We start from the raw sequence: 22168 nt of genomic DNA, 5'->3' as shown, positions 1-22168 counted from the left end.
ATTAATACAAAACAGAAGAAATAGAAATATTTGGCACAAAATGTTTGTGACATGCTTATGTTACCAAATCTCACTTTATCCCTTTTGGATAAAGTTCCTTGGTACTTACATGTAATGAGTCATGCAAACTCGAGAGTCCATTTACCACATGTGAAGCTGAAAATATGTATTACACCAAGTGTTTCAGTTAAGATATTGATTTGTCAAGGGCACAACAATAGTTTTGAAACTTTTCAGTTTTTCAGTAATGCTAATTTGGCAAGAATTCTCCAAGCCCTTGACAACAACTGGAACTGAAAGTTGGAAAAAAAACACAAATGCTCGTAAATTTTTCATGATTGGTTGCAGGAAGTGCCACTCACCATGATTAATTGATTTAATTTGAACTGTTTTTGGAATGACTGGAGTTTTGTCTCCCTCGCCAGCACACGATCTTCTGCTGATCTTGGCTTTGAACAATGTGTTGACCATGGTGGACTTGCCCAGACCACTTGCTCCTATATACAAAGGAAAACAAAACACGGCAGACATTGTGGTTATTGCATTTTCACGAAACATTTTAAAGCTCCATCAGCACTAACTTTTGGTACATTTTTCATTACTTTTGTTCCGTTTGCGAAACTGTTTCTTGTTGATCTCCCTAAATCACATTGAAATACCAGGTATTCAACTTGTCAACGTAACCTGTATGTGTTTAAATCTCCAATGTTATTGTCCAAAACTAAATTTTAGTCTGGACCCACTGGATAATACTATTTGTTGACAATAATACAGTTGCACATTATGCATAATATTTGTGTTGACAAGTAAAGCATTTAAACATACTTTAATGAAAGGAATAGAGTACGCACTTGTATTCAACGGTCACAATTATTGTCCACTTATTGAAAATACTCATTTTTGAATGCATAAAATGAAGTATATTTGAATCTGATTGCTTCTGTATGTTTGAACCCATATCAAAATCTGTTTGTGTTGTATTGGATTTGTACGTCAGACTCAAAATGATTTTCTATTTTGCTAGCTTGGATGTAAATACACACTGACAGAAATGATGAAGGACTGGATAGTTTCCTCTTGTTTTGTGAGCAATGTACTTGTTCTTAATGCTGGAACTTTTCATTGTATTACCCTGTGATAAGACCAATACAACAATGATCACACTACATTGCTGGGTGGGTTTCAGGATAACTTGATAACTGTGAGTACTAGTACTGGGGCTAGGCAGAGCTGTTTTGCAGATAAATTGCCTGATACACTTGTAACAGTCTTTTCTACATATTATACGTTTATGTGGTATTTTGTTTGATATCCTCATCACTTTATTTCTTTTCACATTTTACTAGTATTTTTTGTATCTGTACTTTATTTCAAATCATTCTAAAGAACTCTTTGAGAGACCTTTGGAGTCCTATATCTTTCATACGCTGGAATCAAATTCCCAAATAATACACAGCTGAACTGAAACGTGCAAAATCTGTCTTCTTGTAGATTTCTGAAAAATTCAGGTTTTTCATCTGAGACATTCCAACATAGCTGATAACATAACTCTCTTGATAATACCACCCTTAAGCTGATATGGTCCAACACTGGCTAACCTTACATGCAAATGTCATCTAATATATCAAATTCATTGCTGTCTACACTTCCAGACTGACTTCTAAGAATGTATTGCACAATATTCCCTGTAAGAAACACAGTGGTCTATCACATTGCCAACATAAAACTTTAATGAGGCATATCAAATCATCCATATCTACAGAATTCTGCAGTGGTGAACTGTTTTTTCTTTCACAACCTATTAGTCTAGCATCGGACTGGTTTCAAGTTTGGAGCTTTGAAAACCCCAAACCACTATGCTTTAGTAGGGTTGGTACCTGGGGTTAGTACGTAGTCCAAAATAAACTGGCAAGGTACTAGAGCAGCAACCTTCTTGGTAGCTTATGAAAACAATAATTTAATTGTTCACGCAATATTCCAAAAATAGTCCTCCACTGACACGGGAACTTTCAAAATGTATTTCATCACAGTTGACAGGTTAGGTTCTGCAAGTGATTTGATGGGTGAAAGAGATTTGATGTCAATAAGCATCTGTTCTTAATTTCACTCTTGCAATGTGCAAGACTGATGATTTGCGATTTCTTGATGTTATTACTCTCACTCATTTAACCAAGGATGCATGTCATATTGTCAGCATGATTTTACAACTAATTTATCTCATATTCTGTCCAATTTTAATTATTCTCCTTCCTTGTGGGAGAACTTGCAAAGTGTCTTTCAAAATTTCGTCAGACTTCAACTTGACACAATACCTAATGAATCTTTCAAAAATGACAGGGAGTCTAATCACAGACTGACAATTACTTTTGCACTACAATAACATATCTGTATTGTTTTGTTTTTTATTTTCAAATTAAATTATGATGCTGGCTGACATTGTTACAAACTCCAGATAGGCCTTATCTCTCTCCTCCACACAATACTATCTGATTTCTTCATTAAAACACAGCCTAGGATAAAACCCCCAAAACACATGTGCATCAGCACATGTGTTAAAGTAACACTTGATAGTATAATCACCAATAGCTTTATTAACTGTGGTGACCTTGCAGTCTGGGCACCTGACTCTAATGGAGCCTCTCTGTCAACACCAAATTTGGGCTGTTGAGACGCTATTATGTAAGTGGAAGCCAGGAAGAGTTGGTAGAGTGAGTGATAAGAAAAGAAACGCAGCAGATATCCAATCTACTTTCAGATTGATCATTTGGTGTATCTAAAATCTTGAGTTAACATACAGCTGTGAGCCATCAAGTGCTTGTACTCAATTCTTTCAGGATAAGTACTTATCTATGCTATGCCTGGCTAAGATATTGGACTGTCAAAACAACTTTCTTTTCTGTGTCGGTGTACGCATATAGTAAGTAAATTTTTCTCTAATTACATGAACAAATGTGAGGATATTTAGTTGCTCTGAACAGTAAGACAGTAAGAACAGCAATTTCTGATTGGTCACGTGATCAATAATTGAGCGCTTATTGGTCAATAGGAATCACATGACATGAAGGGGAGGAGAGCCGTGTAAGGGTGGTAATTAATTACATATTAACAAACAAGCAATCCATCATTTGACACAAATTGTATTGTTCAACAAAGTTTTGGACCATATAGGGCCAATAGTCGTAACTTTTGATAATTTCTATTATTGTAAATATACAAAGTAAATAAATTTTCTCGAATCTTCTTCACCCTAGAGTTTTCAAATACAAATTATTAGCCTTATAAACTTATTAAGCTATTGTATACAATATGCAATGTTATTGTTGAAAAACAAATTCTGGTCTGGACTTAATTGAGTTGTCAACAGTGACATTGGACATTTCAGACACAAAAGGCTATGTTGACAAGTTGAACGCTGCATTTCAACATGACAAAACTAATGGAAAACACATCAAAAATTAAAGCTAATGAGGCTATAATTCACTTTTCACACAGGGCAACAAAACATTTTTTTATACTTTGAACAAGTGTCTGTGAAGTATAAATGGTTACATCATAAATTCCTGTCATATTCAATGGTGTGGGATTGGTTTTTCTTTCAGATCTATTTTCAGAGTGATTTATTTGGAAAGGATGTGGCTAACCTGGCTTCCTCTTCCTTGTCTCATGTTTTCTCAGGAATGAAAGGAAGGTGATACATTTTCCTGTCAGATCAGGCCATGGGGCAGTGGTGCAACTTTGACAGTTTGTATACAACTAGCAAACTATTTCTGATGTCAATATCAAGAATTCATTCACAAACTGAATGTCAAAACTGAAAAGTCTACCGCATTATTCATTGAAAAAAATATCAGTTGAATATGTTTGAGTTACAAGAAAACTCTCCTTACATGCCTTGAATGTGTGTAAACACTAGTAGAATTACAAGTATGACTTTTCAATTTGACATCAAATGCTCAACAAACACTCAAACATGCTCTCAATCTCAGAATTTAATATTATCAATTTTCGATATAACAATAAATCATGATACAGATAGCAACCTAAACTAGAAGTGCTCCATATATTAGCACAAACATTTACTCTGATTTTCAGCAGAAAATTTTTTTATTTCTTTTTGCCTTATAAGTCTTGTCAATTTGGCAAACAGCATTGTTGGCAAGCAGTTACAGTAATACTACAACAGGTCAAAGGGCAGAAATACGAGGTCATCTCAAATTGATATATTACAACCGCTATAAAACTTTCTAACTGTTGAGTTCAAAAGGTCACTGTGGAAGGTCTGGGCAAAACTTCGGAAATCAATGAAATCTAAACTTACCCACTACCATGATATTGAATTCAAAGCCTTTCTTCAGTGCTTTCCTTCGGATCTGTTCTTGAATGGTGTCAATTCCAACATAGCCCCCAACTTGCGTCTTCAATCCTCCCCAGTTGGTTGTCTGTGACAAAGCCTCTGTCATGATGGCCAGAAAGTCGGTGAATTTGATGATGCCTGCACAGCAAGGAACAGAGAAATGGTGTCAGTCGGTTACAATGATACATTACGTCTAATCAACTCTTCCTGTCATTCGCCCACACATAATCCATATAAGGAAATCATAGTGAACTTTAGACAATCAATGAGATTTTGCTGAAATTTACATTGCTACCACCGCAACCTGTTACAATCAATGATAACGTTTATCCCTAAAACATATTTATATACTTAATTATAATCATACAAATTACTTGAAGTTTTGTGTGCTAGAACTGATATAGCAACAACACACCCTAGAATGCTACTCTCTCCTAAACTTCATTTTTTATGTATGTACAGGTCTAACAGTGTCTTATCAGCTATTGAACAGAACAACACCCTGAATCATGTCAGGATTCATAATTTCAATATATTTTGTTTCATACATTTCCTTTTTGCAATGCGGAAAGATGTTTTGACTTGCACAAAGGGGAAAGTTTCGTAACGCTGACAGAAAAGAAAATCAAAATAGAAGTGGAATCAAAAACCGGATGAGGTGTTCCACTTCTGTCTGTGTCAAAAAAACAATAGCCAAGGCCAGGAAAACCACATAAAATGCAATGGGTCATGGTTGGATTGCTCAGTAAACACACTGAATCATGTGAAATGTGGGAGAATACACAGCAAATAAAGCTCCAGGCTCAGGATTAAGTTTGGTGACAGATTTTTTTTTCGAAACAGAAAAGGAGAAAAGAAATCAATATTTCTGGTTTCCTACTTGCCTTGAGGTTTACTTTTAAGCGTGGTACCATTAATTGTTTGAACTACTGGGTAGACATAATAGATATCACTGACTTTGTATGCACTCGTGTTTCAGTCTGACACAGATAATGGGAAGCACACATTTCTGATGTACATTTATTACAACAATTACAACATGATGAGTTCCTGCTGTCTGTAATGGCAAGGAATATAGTACATGTTGGATGTCTTGAACAGATCAGCAAGATGGTGATCTCTGCTATCTGTGTAATGTGAAGCATTCACTGTAATACTTTTCACAGTTTAAAGGGCAAGTTGGTTGAAACTTTTGATGATTTTCGCACCATTTTTTGTTTTTAATGTCAGCTAGCGTCTTGCTCAACTCCTAAAGCCTACTGAGATACAGGGTATTCAGCTCGTCAACTCAGCATGTACATGTATAGAAAGTACTGTTATTGTTGACAAGTATGTTCTAGTCTTGACTAGAATTTAAATGTCAACAAGAACAGTGTATTTTATATGATACGTGCTGTGTTGACCACCAAAGCAATAGGTGTTTCAAAATGCTTTGTGGAGTAGAACGATGAACTATCATTGACCTACAAACAAAGAGTGAAAAAAAATCATCAAGAAGGTACAGCTACTGGCTCTTTAAGTATCACATTTCTTAATGAGCTGACTGTATCTATCTTAACCAAGCTCACGAAAACGTTCAAATGAAAAAACCGAAACTTTATGACAACTTCAAGAAATCTGATCTTCTCTCTCAAGCGGTAACTCTTGATCAAAATTTTATATTAATATTTTCCTATTTGCAAAATAGTTTGATGTTCTTCCCAAGCCATGTTACATGAACAAAGCCTTCTCTTCAATATGTCAGCAAACTATCTTTTGCCAGTACATGTATAATGTTCATGTATAAATGCAGTGTTCAAACTTAATTGTTAGTCTGGGCTGAATTCACTTGGGACCGATGACACTGCATATATATTGTACATATGTATTGTATTGGTAGGGTCATAGACAGTAGAGTTTCTCTACTGTCTATGGTTGGGCAAACACTGTGTTGTAACAGGTAGTACTTTGGGTAACGCATATGAAAACATGTTTTCTTGAACAAAGTGATATGACAGTTATGCAAAGTTACGGAGCGATAGTTTTAATCTTAGCGTCAGAAGACAAAGGAATAATCACCATGTACTTCTATTGTTTCTCACTCATTTGTTCATGTGCAGCAATCATGCATTATTGTTCTCTATTTGCCATCAAAGAAAGAAAATTGAATCAACCCATATCTGATCAATGTTCAAAGCTTGTCTAGATACGATACCCATCAATATCTCGAACAAACAATGTCTGCATCCGGATTTAACTTTAAGCTTTCAGCAATAACAGTATGACTGGATCGTGTCTGTGTGGGCTGTGTTAACAACAAGTTTCATTCTCTCATATTCATTACTTCTGTGGATGGCTGGGGTGGGGGGGGGGGGGGGGGCCTGATCACCCTGAATGTGTTAAAAAGTGAAACACTAGCTATGTTACTTTCCCGGGTGCACATGAAAAAAAAATTCTTCTGGTAACAAAGATAAAGTTTTTGAGTACAGTCTACATTTGTGAAATGCATTCAGTTGAACTACTGCCAAAAAGTTAACTGAAACTGTGGCTACAATCTAATTGTTCATTAAATCAACACCACTACATTTATACACCTCTCATATTAGTCAGGATATTATCTTACCATGAATGACTAATCAAATGATCGTTGACGTGATTAAGAACAGATTAAAATCCACTGACGAGTTGCTGAACAAATATGCTGTTCACTCCAAAGATGCAAAATCTGACACATCTAAAGAAGAAATTCACACAAAGCAATCACGGATAAGCTGTTGACGTCATCCTATATCACATATTACTGACAAATTATACACTTGGGTTGAAAATCCTGCCTTATTCATGTCCATTTATTACACAGTGCAAATATGTCATCTTGACTAAACAACCCTGCACTCATGCCTGGCATAATTGGACAAATATTCACCAAGTGACATAAAGCATATGTATTGCAAACTCAAATAAAATCATTCTTTTTCAATCAGTGGAGGAAAAATTGTCAGCTTTAAAATACAATAAAACTACAGGAACAGGGTTTTAGTTAATTGACTTTTCTGCCAGGGGCATCATTAACTAATAAAACATTTTTAATTGATTTTATTTTACGCCCCTTTTGACATATTTTGTGTGATGAATGTTTCAATAGCTTTTCTTTGTCTCTGGTCAATGCTTGCTACCAGATTGAATTTCTGGGTACAAAGTGACAAAGCATTGTCTTCCTTTCTGTTATGTTTACATTCTTCCAAAAGGCAAACTAGTAAACGATTTCTACACTTTGGTGCATTTCAATCAGTGAAAACAATAAGGAATGCTATTCTGGTAAAAATTTAGAACCTCACACCTGACGTTATCTCACTTCATAAGATGCCTTCCACCATGTCAAACACATTTAAAGGGGCAGTCCTCAATCCCTGGTTCTCACATTAATGGTTATTGACATTGACTGTTTATGTGATTTTAATCCTTTGTTCTCCTTTGAAAGTTGTACACAGTTAGTCAATTTGCTCAGAGATAAGGCTGATAAAGAACCTGCTCCTTTAAGTTAAGATGCCACTGCTACAGTGCTTACTCTCAGGGGTGTCAGAGGTGAGGTATGGGATCATACGTCTATTAACAGAGAATAACCCCAAAACAGTCTTTACCCGCGCGTTCATTGCTTGCAATGTTTGAGGCACACTATTATGGGTGAAAGGTAGAAAAAGCTTGTATTTTTTACAATGTGGCCACTTGCAGGTTACAAGCCAGGTAACAAGTGGACCTCAGAAGGGACCAAACAGGGCATTCTTTTACCCATACCACTGAACAAAAGGATGTGAGAGCGTTAAGAGATTGATGGATGGCTTGCCAGGAAACTGACTACACCTCATGTATCACGGCACCTACAGCCTATGGGGCTTTTTGGAAGACTAAGCCAGAGCTAAACACAAAGTATGGGATAAGTTTTCACAATGAGTTACTCTCTGACTTCTGATAAAACAAGTCTGCCATGCACTGAGGGAATACTTTGGCTACACACTGGCAGTTGAACTAGACTCTAACATATTTTGTAGTTTGTCATCAACAACAAAGGTGAACATGATATGAGATAACAATTATATAACTAGAGTATTTGTGGGAACATGCCATTTTGTGTTCTGCTATAACAAAGTTGAAAGTAAACTTACAATGATTGGCAACAGATCTAAGACTATAAACTAATAATGCACAAACTAATAAAAGGAGAAGATTCTGGAGTTTGAAATACTTTACAAGTAACTCTTTTATTACTGTGTACTTTTCTGGAAGTTGGCTGATGAAGAGAAGTGTACAAGTAAAAGTTACACCCCAGTACATTAATACATGCAGTTGAAGGGGTTCAGGACCTATATGATACAGAGCTGTTCAATGATGTATCCCCTTGCAGAGACATAAAATGAGTATATTAACCAAACAAAAGTTGAGAGGAATAATACATTTATGGTAACAATACATCATACCCTGGCCCAAGACCATGACATATCGAGGGAAACACTTTCACTCAGCTAAATCAGTCAAAGTTCATCTCTGATGGCTGAGAGGTTGAATTGCAAACACTTTAATTAAATATAATTTTAAACTATGGATGTCTTCAAACATATCATTGCATTCTGGTCCAAGTCAGGTAATACTCCAATGAACAACACTATACACACAACTTTGAACTTTTTTCACAGTATAAAGACAGATTAATGTGAGCCACCCAGGAATATTTACAGGCTTTGAGAACAGGCCATGTAAACATTTCCTTTAAACACGTCTAATAAAATTATAAATTATCTCCTTCCCCCTTTCACAGTATATCGTTTTTTGAACTGTTCATTTGCTGCAAAGCGAAACACTGACAAAAATTATAACACTCAATCCTTGCTACTGAGGAGTGAACTAACAGACTGGCATGGCAATCTGCACAGGATGGTAAAAACTTACATGTATACTTGAGATTAAAAGTAGGACACTTACACCATTCTACTGACTGATAGTGAAAGCAGAGAACTGATATCATTGGCAACTGGTGACAACTCAAAAATAAATATTTATAGTCTTTGTAAATTTCCCATCCCTAGATTGAGGGGAGTGAAGTAGACATTGATACTCATCTATGTTCTACTGTATGAATTTGTAGATTTTTTAGGCTTGAGCGTATCAAAGTTTTAAAACTTCTACAGTCTCAAATTAGAAGAAGACAAACAAGGCAATATTTTCCCATTCTATGCTGATTAGATTCGACTGGCACTCTTGAAGACACCTGATAAAGCAATGAAGGAAGTACCGGTATAATACAGCATATATACACTACATGCTATTTGACAAAAATCTCTAACATCATGCATGTGCGTATCTCCTAAAACTCTGGCCTCTTGATGACATTACTCATCTAAAGCAGAGCTATGATATGCATTTTATGATGGATATATTCAAACAATGGCAAGTGTTTTTGTGTACATTCAGTGTGCACCCTACAACTCAATCCCTGAATGACACTATGAGAAAGAGCTTGGCGGTAAGTTTGTACCTACTCAAAGAGCAGAGCTCATCTGCAAGGCAGTGTACTTTTTGAAAAGGGTATAAAAAGGTCTAGAGGAGTTTACCGATGAAAAGAAAAAATTTGCCTCACAAGCAGTCTGGTAGAGTGCATCATAAAATGCTACCATACAATGCTTCAAATAGGGGTCAAGCCTCAGTAAATCCCAAAATAAAAGTCTGGTTGGTACCCACCATGGGCAAGTATTACATAACAAAAGGCAGGGCGAAACTTACTGAAAATTTCCTATTGTTTGATCTCACGTCACCTGCCTATGAATGGAGTGCTCTGGAAGCTACCGGCACTGGCTATGGCTCCAAAGGTGGCTTGGACCCAGCTTTACGCAATGATAACACCGCCCTTTTGATCTGAAAAGGGAGGCCTATGACCCTATTTGGCTCTTTGGGTTCATAATGACGTGGGTGCGTTGCAAGGAATATCAATTAATATAATTGCCATTTACACAGTATTATATTTTGTCAAAAAAATTGAAAATTGTAATCTGTGGAGATAATATGTAACTTTAACTTATTGCCCAGTCGCACCATAGCTTTGTTTTCCGATAAACCTAATGACCCCTACACTCTGAAATATGGTACGGTCCGTATTGTCTTGCTGGATGACAATATGCCTGTCAAGGGAGATCAAAGGCCAGTAACACTGGGTTTCACTTCTCTAAAAGCATCATACACCAGGAATGCACAGGCACAGGAAGCCCTCAGGAACTGCAATCATCGCAAACTGTTAATGTAATTGGTGACAATTAAGTCACAAAAACTAATCCTACAAATGTACTACAGTAATTAGTACCTATTAGTTATCGCCAATGTTTAGTATCTATAAGCGAACATGGCTTTGGGGTCAATCAATGGCAAATAATGCTCTCTCTTTGTACTTGGTTTACCAAGTTCATGCATTTTCAAGGTTTTACCACTTCTCTATCAGATATTATGATTGTTCAGTTCCACTATCCAGCTTTCTAACGGTGGTCTTTGGTGAGTATCCTGGAGTTCAAACCTCAATATACCATATCTAGACAACCTATGGCTCTATAGTATAATTATTTTGCTGTTGCTCCAAGTACAACTCTAAAGGCATGTTCAAGCTCTATAAACAGTATTTGAGCAGTGTCAATGTCACTTGCTGATCAATGATGTTGACACAGATACAGTACATGCAAGGCCGGCCAAAGCCGTTTCTTATCCCCAAAAGCTTCAACCAAATCTCTTGGTCCTGACATCAATGGGTGTACTGATTAATTCCCATTCCCACTGGTCTGAGCTGGCTCATGTTCACAACTGCTGGGTGAACTCAATACGCAATAATTAAAGTCCGATTGATTTCACGCTGTGATGGTTGCACACTATGTTTAGCTGCCTTAGCGACAGACATGTAAATTTTCCTGCAGGATATTTTGGAAGCTTTCAAAGGGATTCAGAAATCCTTATTCAGAGGACTTGATGTCATTAGCCGTGGATATGGGGATATTTCAGAAATGATATCTGATAGTCATCGCAACAGGATGCGTCATTTTTTTAATCTAAGACAATCCTTTAAATTTTTTAATAAGTATATAGTATGTATCTACAAATCTGAATCTGTAACAATAAAATGGTTAACAATTAACTGCCGTGTTGGACTGACTAAGACAGGAAATCTCTATATCTAACTAAACAGTCATTTTTGCCATGTTGACCAATATCTGAATATACTGACCTGTCGGGGCATAACTTATCTTGAAATTTACGTCAGGCTGTAATGTACTGTGTAAATAGACTACAGTCTTGCTGAGTTACATTTGTAACATAAACCTCTTGACACAGAAGTTTACCCTACTACCATAATTCACAATGACATGGAATTATGAAAAATGCCATAAACTAAACCCCAGTTCTCATATGAAACTTAAGTTTCCATTGTCTCTGCTACAGCAGAACTGACATGACACACCCACTTGTAGGACCAGAATTTCAATGAACTTTGCTATTCATTGACAGGCCCCCTGTAACACAGCTCTGTCTGGGGTCCATAAGTATTGACAAGTCATAATCTACCTTCCATGAAACCCGACAAGCCACTAAATTCAACGCAAAGTCGGACAGTTGCCATGCCAACAGTTACATATTACAGGTCACCAATGGTTGCCATGCCAACACATTACTGTGTAAAGTCAATAAGACCCATATTGGTAAAATAGAAACCCGATTCGGTTGATAAAGAAAATTACTGTGAGAAGTTCATCAACAGTTATACATAAAAAAACAAACGTTCTGCACTGTCTACTGTGTCAAAATGGCAGAACATGGAGAAACTGTTCAGGTGTGGCTTGCCTAGTTGATTGACCTGTTAATTACAGCAGTAACTGCACTGAAAATCAGGGTCACATATCTTATTCCACTACAATACATGCTTTGACCAGGTTGTAACAAAAAATCATTGTGATCAGGTACAGAAATTACATGTACGTGTGTATTCAGATGTTAGAAACTAGGGCAGATTATTCTGTACTTCCCCTTCAGCAAAGACTGCAATGGGTAACCCTTTGAGTGCTGCAATTTTTCCCATCAAAACTTTAGTGCAACATTTTACCAATTTTTATAAATTTTTCCTAATTTTTTTGATAATTTTGGATCAAATGGACATAACATTTCACTGACTATAGTTTCTTATCAAAATTTTGGCAAAAATCAGAAAAAAATTAACTGAAAAATTGACTTTATAAAGACAGCAAAAACAGGACTTTGGCACTCAAAGGGTTAATCCCCCTCCACTCCAAACAAGACTTAGTCTTACCTTTCACTGATCTTGACTCAGATTTCACCTTCAGACTGCTTAGATCCAGGCCATGTGGGCGCTTTCCCAGAACCTTCTCCACCAGTTGTGGCACAAGCTTCACGTCTATGAAACCTTTGTTTTGGACGTCAGCCTCCAGAAACACCGCACTCAGAGCTGGCAAATCAAATGAAGAGAGAGAAAGACACACACAGGGGTCAGTCAAGGTTAAGGATATTCTGTTTATTTACAAGTCAAGGCCCCTCAAGTGGATGCAATTAATCTCCTCAATAGCATCAAGTCACTGAATCACTATCCTTGGTATTCAAAACCTCCTCGGCAAATTGTAAAACAAGATCAGTGTGAGAGACGGCACAACAAGATTTAAGTTGTCTTCCTTGGAAAACACATAATTCTCTCTTGACCACGTTTTTTGCTGAGGGTCATAGAACTCTGTTAGCTGACAGATTTGATGTATTTTCTAGTATTTTTGTTCTGTTTGTGTAACAGAAAGTTGTTCTACTTCCAAAATCACGTTGAATTGCCTGGCATTCAAGTTTTGAATACCGCCTTCAAGTGCATATAAATGCCCAGTGTTAATATTGACGACTAAATCTCAATCTGGACAAAAAATCATAGCCATCAAGAACATTGCATATCGTGTATGATGCCTGCTGTGTGTAGGGCTGATACTCTGTATTGCTTGCATGCCTACACGTTGAAGAGAGAACAATAGAACACGAACCTATGTTCTAGAACAAAAATAAGGAAAATATTCTCAGAAGTAAGCACTATGGTCTCTTGAAGCAATTGATGAAAAAAAAATGCCAGAGGTACTAGGTTTCAAAACTATTTACCTGTGTTCCCTATGCTGGGAAAAAAACTGTTACAGTATCGATTTGAAATGCGATACTGTCATTACTCATCACTTGATATGAGTTTCACCTCTTGCTTGATGACCTTAGCAAAGGGTACCCGACCTTAATTTGTGGCAAACCTAGCCATTATCACACTTAATGTAGACTAGACAGTGTAGAGTAGACACTGCTAATAATGAGGGTACAGTTATTCACTACTGCACATACAGAATGAGAGGCGGTGACTCAGTTATCAGAATTCAAATCAAGTTCAGGCAAGGACGATGACATATACTTGCTATACTTGTTGAAATGACAAAACATAAGGACAGCATATGGCTGTAAACTGTGCCCCCAATGCCAATTAAATTATATTTCTGATAATTTTCTATTCATGTTGCTCATCTGGCAACCAGGTTTCAGCATTTGGTGGGTGTCCTGCAGAACACTGATTTCAGTTTGCCATTGTCTATTTATTGGTACCAAGTACCATTACTGCGAAGGAGGGGGGACCATTGTACAAGTGTCTGTCTGCCTGTAGTGAAAGCCTACACTTGTACACATACATGCCCTGGCTAAGTATATTTAGTTTATGGGAGGTCAAAGGGTAATTGAGATCACTGAAATGAGAAAGGCGCCCTTTGGTGAAACTAGTCATTTCTTTAAATATCTACAGAGCCTGGCGTCATGTAACTTTATTATGTCATATTCCGTGACAAATCAGCGCTAACTGAAGTCATACAAAATGAACAACTCTATCTAGAGACTGGACTTGTCCATATTGCCCATGGGTTACTAGCAATGTAACAGTATCAGATAAGTGATTAGACAACGACATTCCTTCAAGGCAAAAGGGCTGCTTGCAGATCATCTTATTTTCTCTTTCCCATCAAGAGTGTTTGCAACGGAATGCAAATGATCAAAATTTAAACTGCCTTTACAAATGATATGATTACTTCTGTTGAACTTTTAAAAAGACCGGTACGTTATCTTTACTTGTCAGCTAGGTTCATACCACTGAGCACTCTGAATATGTTTCCTAATATGTCTGTTTTGTATCTGATACACAAACAGGAATAGCCGCAGGGTATTGGGATCACCACCTTTGAATGGGTTGATATGCACTTGAGATCTATCATTAGTATCTGAGGGCACTGGCGGCCGGACTCTCTCCAGCAACCACCAGTTGAAAGCTAGCACTGATGTGTATATGTGAATTTACACACTCCAATGGTCACAGCGTAACACATATAGTTCTCCCACTGTTTTGTTATGTACATAAAATTAAATACCTTTCCTTCACACTGTCTCCTGAAAAGTTCTATAGAGGTATTTTGTTGTTGCTGCTTTTTTCAGCAATGTGTTTGTTTGTTTTTACCTTTGATTGAAAGAGAAGGGTTGTGGCCATAAAGGACAGGTGCAAAATCTTGAGTGAAAATTTCAAATCAAAGTTACCCTCTAACTTTGATTGATGTTACGGAGATCAGGCAAAGGCTTTGATAATTATTCAACACTGACATTTAAGAACGTTATCTGAGCGGTGATGGATTAGAGTTCAAAACACATTTTCTCTGAAAGATATCTAGTGGAAAGAGACGGAATCATGACTATCTTATGTATACTATCTCCATCAAAGAATTTTTATCAAACTTATCTCCATAGGATGAGAACGTATTGAATTGAAAATGCAATGAGATCAATGCAGACATTAGATTATAAGCAATGCCCAAGTACAAATGCACTGATAGTATGAGCACAGTTCGTTATCAAGGCCTGGATATCCACTGGCATGCATACAATGTAAAAAATTTGAAATCTGTCTACCGTATACATTTCCCTATTAATTATATGATTTATATAAGACTGTTAGGGAAACATCTGCAATTTGGACTTTGGTATCTGTGGTTGAAAAATGTCGATCCAACAACACCATTGATGGGCCACATATATGGACATCATGCACCATCTACATCAGTCACCACGATAACAAAAGAAGCCCTACTGAAATCACATCAGATGTGCACTTGTACTAGCTACCTTCACATTGTCTGGCATACAACACTGATGATGAATGCACTAAGTGATAAATCCCGTATTAAAAATAGCTTTTGATACATCGCGCTAAGTTACAATTAAGCACCTACCCTTCCCAAAATCTCTTCAAAAGGGTTACAAGTGAATATTCTCTGTCAGTAGACGATTACGTTTATCCCTTAAAAGCTTTGTGCTAGTCCCACACCTGCTCAGAACATCACTACACTCCAGAGTTTACATCAAGGGGAGTGCCACACAAAGTACAGTGATGTATTGTGTACAGTTCAAGGTTCACCCAGAATTATACATTTTAAATTTTAATGACTTACCACAGTAAACATTCCCTTTGGAAACACATTAGAAGGAATTACCCTCCATTGTCATCCACAATATGGTGAAAATGGCACCACAATCTACCTGCGGTTATTGTTTACATATCCCCTGGGGACTCGCGGGCTAATAAAATATTTGATTCCAGTTTTAATGGAGATTCTGACTCTGATTGACATAAATGATTTATCAGACAATGTATTGAGCATTACCTACAGATGGTCTAAATCGAGAAATCAGCCGATAAAAATATGCAACAAGAAAAACATTCGCTACATTTAATGTCATTGTCATTTTAAGAATAAAGAAAGAAATTAGGATATAATAAATTTGACTTAAAATATACAACTTTCGCATCATCTCTGCCTACTTAGGCTTCTATACAGAATGATTTGTTTCCATGGTGAAGTTTAACTATTCAACATTCACATCATTTCTGCCTGCTATACTGAATAATTTGTTTCCATGGTTAAGAGCCCTGAGGAAACCATCATTGATGTTGACTATTGTTGCAGGACAGAACCGTGAGCAACCAAAAGAAACTACATTGACACTATGAAGTTTCCGGTACATTGTCTCCGTGATGAATGCTTTGCAATTTACAACTAATACTGCAATTTGATGCCACCAATATTTACATGTTGACATGGTAGCAAAATCATATACATGTAACTGTCACACCCCTTACAGGATGAATGAAAATTTTGAAAAATTATAAATCTCCTCAGTAGAGTAACTGAGTTGCAGATGAGGTCATGAGAGTGTATGTGATTTTTCACACTGATTGCTAAACCAGGCATGCCCCCTGGTGCATCTGACACATATTTCTTAGCAGCTATCCGGCAATGGATGACAACTTCACGGGGCTCAGGTTGCTACATGTCAGCGTTCTGTGTCAGCCAGTAGAGGGATTATCTGCTATGTTCTGAATGACTTGGACAGTGGAATGTGAAACCTGATGAGGGACGCTAAATTAAAACGTGACACCAAAGTCTTCCATTCAGATCAGAAATAAGCCGTAGATGCATATGGCTTCACTACACTGAGCATGAAGACGAATACAAGAGGAACCGAGAGACATACCTTGAGGTCGTAGGTTTGCCAGTGAGCTGAATTGGTGTAGAGAGTTCACGCCCCACACTCAAATCACGTCCCTTTGTTTCAAGTGCAGGCCTGACACCCTGAAGGAACCCCAGTGGATTAATTACGGCTCTACAGTCCACACACATGCACACACATGCATCTGCATTCACTTTGTTCCAATGGCAGACCGTACTTGCCAAGACAGACAGGGAGTGTGTGTGTCCAAGCAGACTTGTGATATCAACTGATTTGCACAGTACTTGAGATGCAAGACACGTGTGCACTGGAGGGGCTGTATCATGCATGCACTGTCACTCTCCCTCAATTCAGTTCACTTTTTCCTCCGTCAACAGGGGCCGCATCACTAAAGCCACTCTCAAGTCTACACTATTCTTCCCTGTAACGCTGAACGCGCATGACAATACTCCCCTTTGTGGGAACTGCAGAGTCTACAACACACACTTTCTTCACTCTACAAGACTGCAAAAATGCCATATAGGCTATTCAGGCGGGTCTCTTCCCCTGGGAAACACCCCTCATAAAATTAAAATGGGACAGTCCAAACCTGAGTCCCAGTTGTAAAATGTTAATGATCATCCTGACTCATCTTTTTATGTTAATGCACAGATTAAACAATGAATGGCTTCGCATGTGTACAGAGACTGGTATACAAGCTGAGCATGTTCTGTCAGACAATGAATGAAAATGTACGTATATCACCACTGCCTTGCAACGACATATATTTCAGCGGCTGGGGTTTTTTTTTCCTCCCAAATCGTAGTACAGTCTCTGCTTTTTTTAGCCCCACTAATTAAATTCTACTTTCCCCAGCCATGGAATTCACTGTTGAACAAAAAAACTAAACACAACCAGAATGCCGCTGTCGGTTTTTTTTGTGCTCGCCTGAATGAAAACTGCCTGGAGGGCTCTGAGCATCTATTCATGCTGGGGCCTGATTCTTGCTTCCATAGACGTGGAATGAGTGGAGCGGCAAATGGAGAAAATTCACAGAACAGAGGCTACTGCAGGATAAACAAGTTGTGACTTGCAGAATGCTTCTGGAAGTAAGAGAGTGTGAATGCTAAGCCAATATTGAAAGCTTTAGCACAACTTTCAATGGGTGTGAAACCTTGTTCATTGTTGGGTGAGAGTAAGTTCACTGGTTTCTTGTAATTGAATATTTGTGGAACCATTCCTGATTTTCAGTGTTTCTGTATCAAACCAGCAGCTTACAAACATCTTACAATCCATACATTTTAGGTTTCGATAAGTTTTATTCTTTTCCTTGACAGGAATTTTTTCACCGATACAAATTCTATGCTACGTACGATATACCATGTATCATTTTCGACAGTCAGCATCAAAGTTATAACCAAAGTGAAATGCACGTTCATATACACTTCTTAATAACTGCTCAAACTTTTAAAGATTTCTTCTCACATGTTATGGAAATATATATATATAAAACTTCAAAAATGAACTTTAGCACAAAACATAACCATAAAATTCAATACATAAATATTTGAAAACCAACACACAAATATCAAAATTAGTTTTATAATTTTCAATTCAGCATTACAGAAAATCATTAATCACGCATGCTTTTTCCAAACGATATAGTTGATATTCATCTTTCTGTTTCATTTTATGAACACGGTAATCCTCAGTTTGACATGACAGACCATAAAAACATCCTTGATTTTATCAACTATGAATCTGTGGGGTATTACTCCCGTTTGACTTTCTTTAAAACATTTTGGCTATCATCAGATCTCTGTAAAAAGTACCACAAGTGATGATAATCATGTCCATTGGAGCATAAATAAGATGCACGCCACTGGTTCATGCACTATTTATTTAATCTGGCAAAATTTTCCATAACACTGTCATGCCTGCATGAAAGACCCACTGACAACTGCACAGCCGCTACAGTATATGCATGTATGGCTTTTCATGCAAAACTTTTTTTTAAGAAAAACATCAGTTATTTACACATTCTACCCACTCTGTTGACAATTCTATTACTCCTTAAATAGTCATTTTCTATTGTTCATGACAAAATTTACATTTAAAAACATTGAAAACAAAACAGCCCAGGGATCCTTTAGGGTGACAACAAAAACTAAAACAAAACATCTTTTCTGTGATTTCCCTTTCAAGTGTGAATAATTTGTTCAAAGGAGAAAAGTTGTAGGAGTTTGTCCAAACTGATGAACTGGTGCGTTACATAACTGTCAGCGTTCACATCCTGTAACTCTGATTGTAGTTGGAAAACTGCCAGTGATTGTGTGGAAATAAAACATGGGTCACTCCTTGGACTGGGGCTGACCGTGAGTAAACCCTGCGATGTACCAAGTGGTGGCTGAAACCAACATGAACTCTTGCCATTTTTGTCGTCCTACCTGAAGCTGGAAAGTCTGCATGCTGAACTACATCATATGCAATGAAGTGCATTAAGTTCAATACCTTCACCTTTCTGATTGAACACCGTAAAAAAGGCGGGCTTCATGAGAGAATGTGTACCACAAAAAAACACAACTTGTGTAACTCTTTTATACCGGTAAAATCATTTACATGTGTGAATCTAGGCCCAGTCTGCTACCCACAGGTTTCACAACAAGTGTACAGCACTTGAAATCCCAAACTTACTGACTATGGTGCATCAAGCAATAGGATAGCAAGGTTAAAATCACATTCACAGGCCAGTGTACTTCAAATGTTTGTACTACTGCAGTCCATTATGTACTTGGGACTTGTATCCCAGCCATTGATAATCGTGGCCTCACGGCTAGTGCTTCATTTTCAACCACTTGTAACTAATGGCAACCACAGGCAAAAGCTGTACAATGCCATCATCAGTAAGTCTATATTTGAAATGTAAGTCCCAACCATCGTTCTCTGAAGACAATGGTAAGGGGACAAAGGCACGTAATTATTTATAACATGTTCTTCTACTCCCCCTCCCCAGAGAATTTTGATATACAACCTTGCTACCACAATTAACATTATTAATGATGTACAATATCGTTGACCAAAATATTCGAGTCTGGACGAAAATTCGGTGGTCAGCAATAACATTAGGAATTACATATATACAGGCTGTGGTGACAACTTGAACACCATTAAGAACCCATTAATATTATTATTAACACCCCTGCCAGTGTGTACCTTTTGACATGATTTTGGGAATGGAACAAAAAACAGTATTTTTCAAACTGAAAAGAAATCACGGTCATCACAGAAAATGATCATTTTGTGATTGAGATGATTGTATTATGTTTACTCCACACTCATTCTCTGATCTCAAACTTTTGGTGTAATGATGATGGGATGATAGAATAGGATGGTATAGTATGGTTGAAAACTATTTCTACTCACATTTGCTAGTAAAAGTACACCAGGCCCTGTTCAAAGAGGAATAACCCTGAATAAATCATTGCATTTATCATACTGAACATTTCATGGTCTTCTAACATATTAAAGACTACTGTATTGTACAATAAATTTGGTCATCAAAGCTTTTGGTGCAACTTTTTCAGGACATACTTTAACCAGTGTTGGTAATCCACTGAAATCAATCCTAATATTCAGATTGCATTGTACAGATTTCAATTAAAGCACAGTCGGTCTATCACCATGATTAAAGCTTTCTTACCTGTGTTAATGACAGCCAACACCTTTCATCATATTGAAGACACTTCCCTAAGCAATCATGATTAGGTTAAACTCTCCAATTAAACCATACAAAAGTAAGTCTTTTCACCAGTGCAGATCAGGACCCCATGAGGGCAACTAAAACTCGACAATACAGCATGTTTGCCCTTTATATCTCTTAACGATAGGAAGATCACAACTTGCACGTTTTTTGCAGATAACTGAACTGCCGACAGAGTCAATGTTTTGATAACAGATAGTCTTCCAAGGGCAAAGCCATTCAACGACATTTTAGTTTAAAAGAAACCAGAACTGGCAAAATATTTGCCCATCCCTTTTGAATCCCATTCTGCTAAGAATGGAGCTTTTAGGAAGGTTTGAAGATGAAAACAATATAAACAGCTGATAAGAGTTCTCAGTTTTCAAGGAATGGAAAGTGATTCTATGGAAAAAGGAAGGTGTGGCCTTACTTCAGGTTAATATCATTAATTGGCTATCCACTTCACAATCTGTTACTGACTGGTATAACCATTTCCACGGTATCAAACAGAGTTGGCAATACACCAGCTACATATGTACCTGTCAATATCTTCAAATGACATGGACATGTAAAGTGAAAATAATTTCAGATTACTTATTTGTAGCTGCAAATATCTTGCTGTATCTTCATTGTTTTCAGTGAGTTCTGTTGAACCTGAAGTATTGAGAAAAAGCTATCCTGGCTTGATCATTATGACTCATCTATCAGTGAAACAGCTTCTCTTATTTCCACTGTGGTAGACAAAAGTTGTCCGTATCTTCCGGTGAACGGCTAGTATGCATTTTATGCCAGGGTTCACCATTTCTCTATTTATAATTCACGTCCAGGGAATTCATTCCCATTGTCAGCCTATGAACTGCAGTCAAGCAAAAATCGTGGTTGCTAGTGAAAACACTGCATCCTCAATAAAGAAACAAGATACCTCGGCCCACAGAAAATTAGAGGTAAGTCAATACTTGTAGGCGTTCATTGTACCCAGTTTAAAGTCCAGACAATGTCCACGACCCAGTGAAATTGTCCGTCACAAAATCTATGATTCGACTCCCTAATGGACATGGGCCAGCATCTTTTTCAAAGGGAGAGACTTTATTGAGTTGCCGAAATGTTGTATAAGTGCTTCCGCTGCCTTGTGTGAGAGAGACAAAGGACAATTTACAGAGTAAACAATAGGGTGAATGAAAATTCAAAAGCGGCATACCCATCAATAATGAAACTCTACACAGTAACTGAACGAACCAAAGCGGGCTCCATCAGTTGGCAAAGTTGTGAAAGATGTTGAGATGTGTTCTTTCTTCCTTGTAACTACCACAGGAATGAGACAAAAAAATGCCTGTAAACTTCCCCTAAAAGTGGTATCTGTGTCTTCAAAAAACCACACCTGTTGGATGCTAATGACTAAAATGCACTCCATGGACAACATCAAATGAAAAACAAATGATAAACTGCTTTGTGATGAATTAAGTGGACACTTTATAGCGGACATCACTGATCATAAAATCCTGTCTTCTTTTAGCTGGAGGAAACAG

General features: G+C 37.4%; 1 protein-coding gene across 6 annotated transcripts in view; it reads right to left on the bottom strand.

Annotated features, from left to right (window-relative positions):
• Positions 1 to 22168, bottom strand: part of LOC139151787 (septin-9-like) — a 51820-nt gene that overhangs the window by 14031 nt on the left and 15621 nt on the right. For 2 of the 6 annotated variants that reach the window (XM_070724770.1, XM_070724773.1), the window contains exons 3-5: positions 12666 to 12821; positions 4319 to 4492; positions 363 to 497 (exon numbers count right to left, since the gene is read on the bottom strand). In XM_070724770.1, the coding sequence (XP_070580871.1) occupies positions 363 to 497; positions 4319 to 4492; positions 12666 to 12821 (465 nt within the window). Of the gene's footprint in view, positions 1 to 362; positions 498 to 4318; positions 4493 to 10108; positions 10259 to 12665; positions 12822 to 15645; positions 15786 to 16948; positions 17454 to 20603; positions 20738 to 22168 lie in introns of those variants that run through there. The other 4 variants (XM_070724774.1, XM_070724772.1, XM_070724775.1 and 1 more) reach the window with 4 other exon arrangements.

Source organism: Ptychodera flava, chromosome 15, assembly GCF_041260155.1.
Source record: "Ptychodera flava strain L36383 chromosome 15, AS_Pfla_20210202, whole genome shotgun sequence".
Classification (NCBI taxonomy): domain Eukaryota; kingdom Metazoa; phylum Hemichordata; class Enteropneusta; family Ptychoderidae; genus Ptychodera; species Ptychodera flava.
The sequence above is the reverse complement of the archived record's forward strand: the minus strand, read 5'-3'. Positions and strand labels throughout refer to the sequence as shown.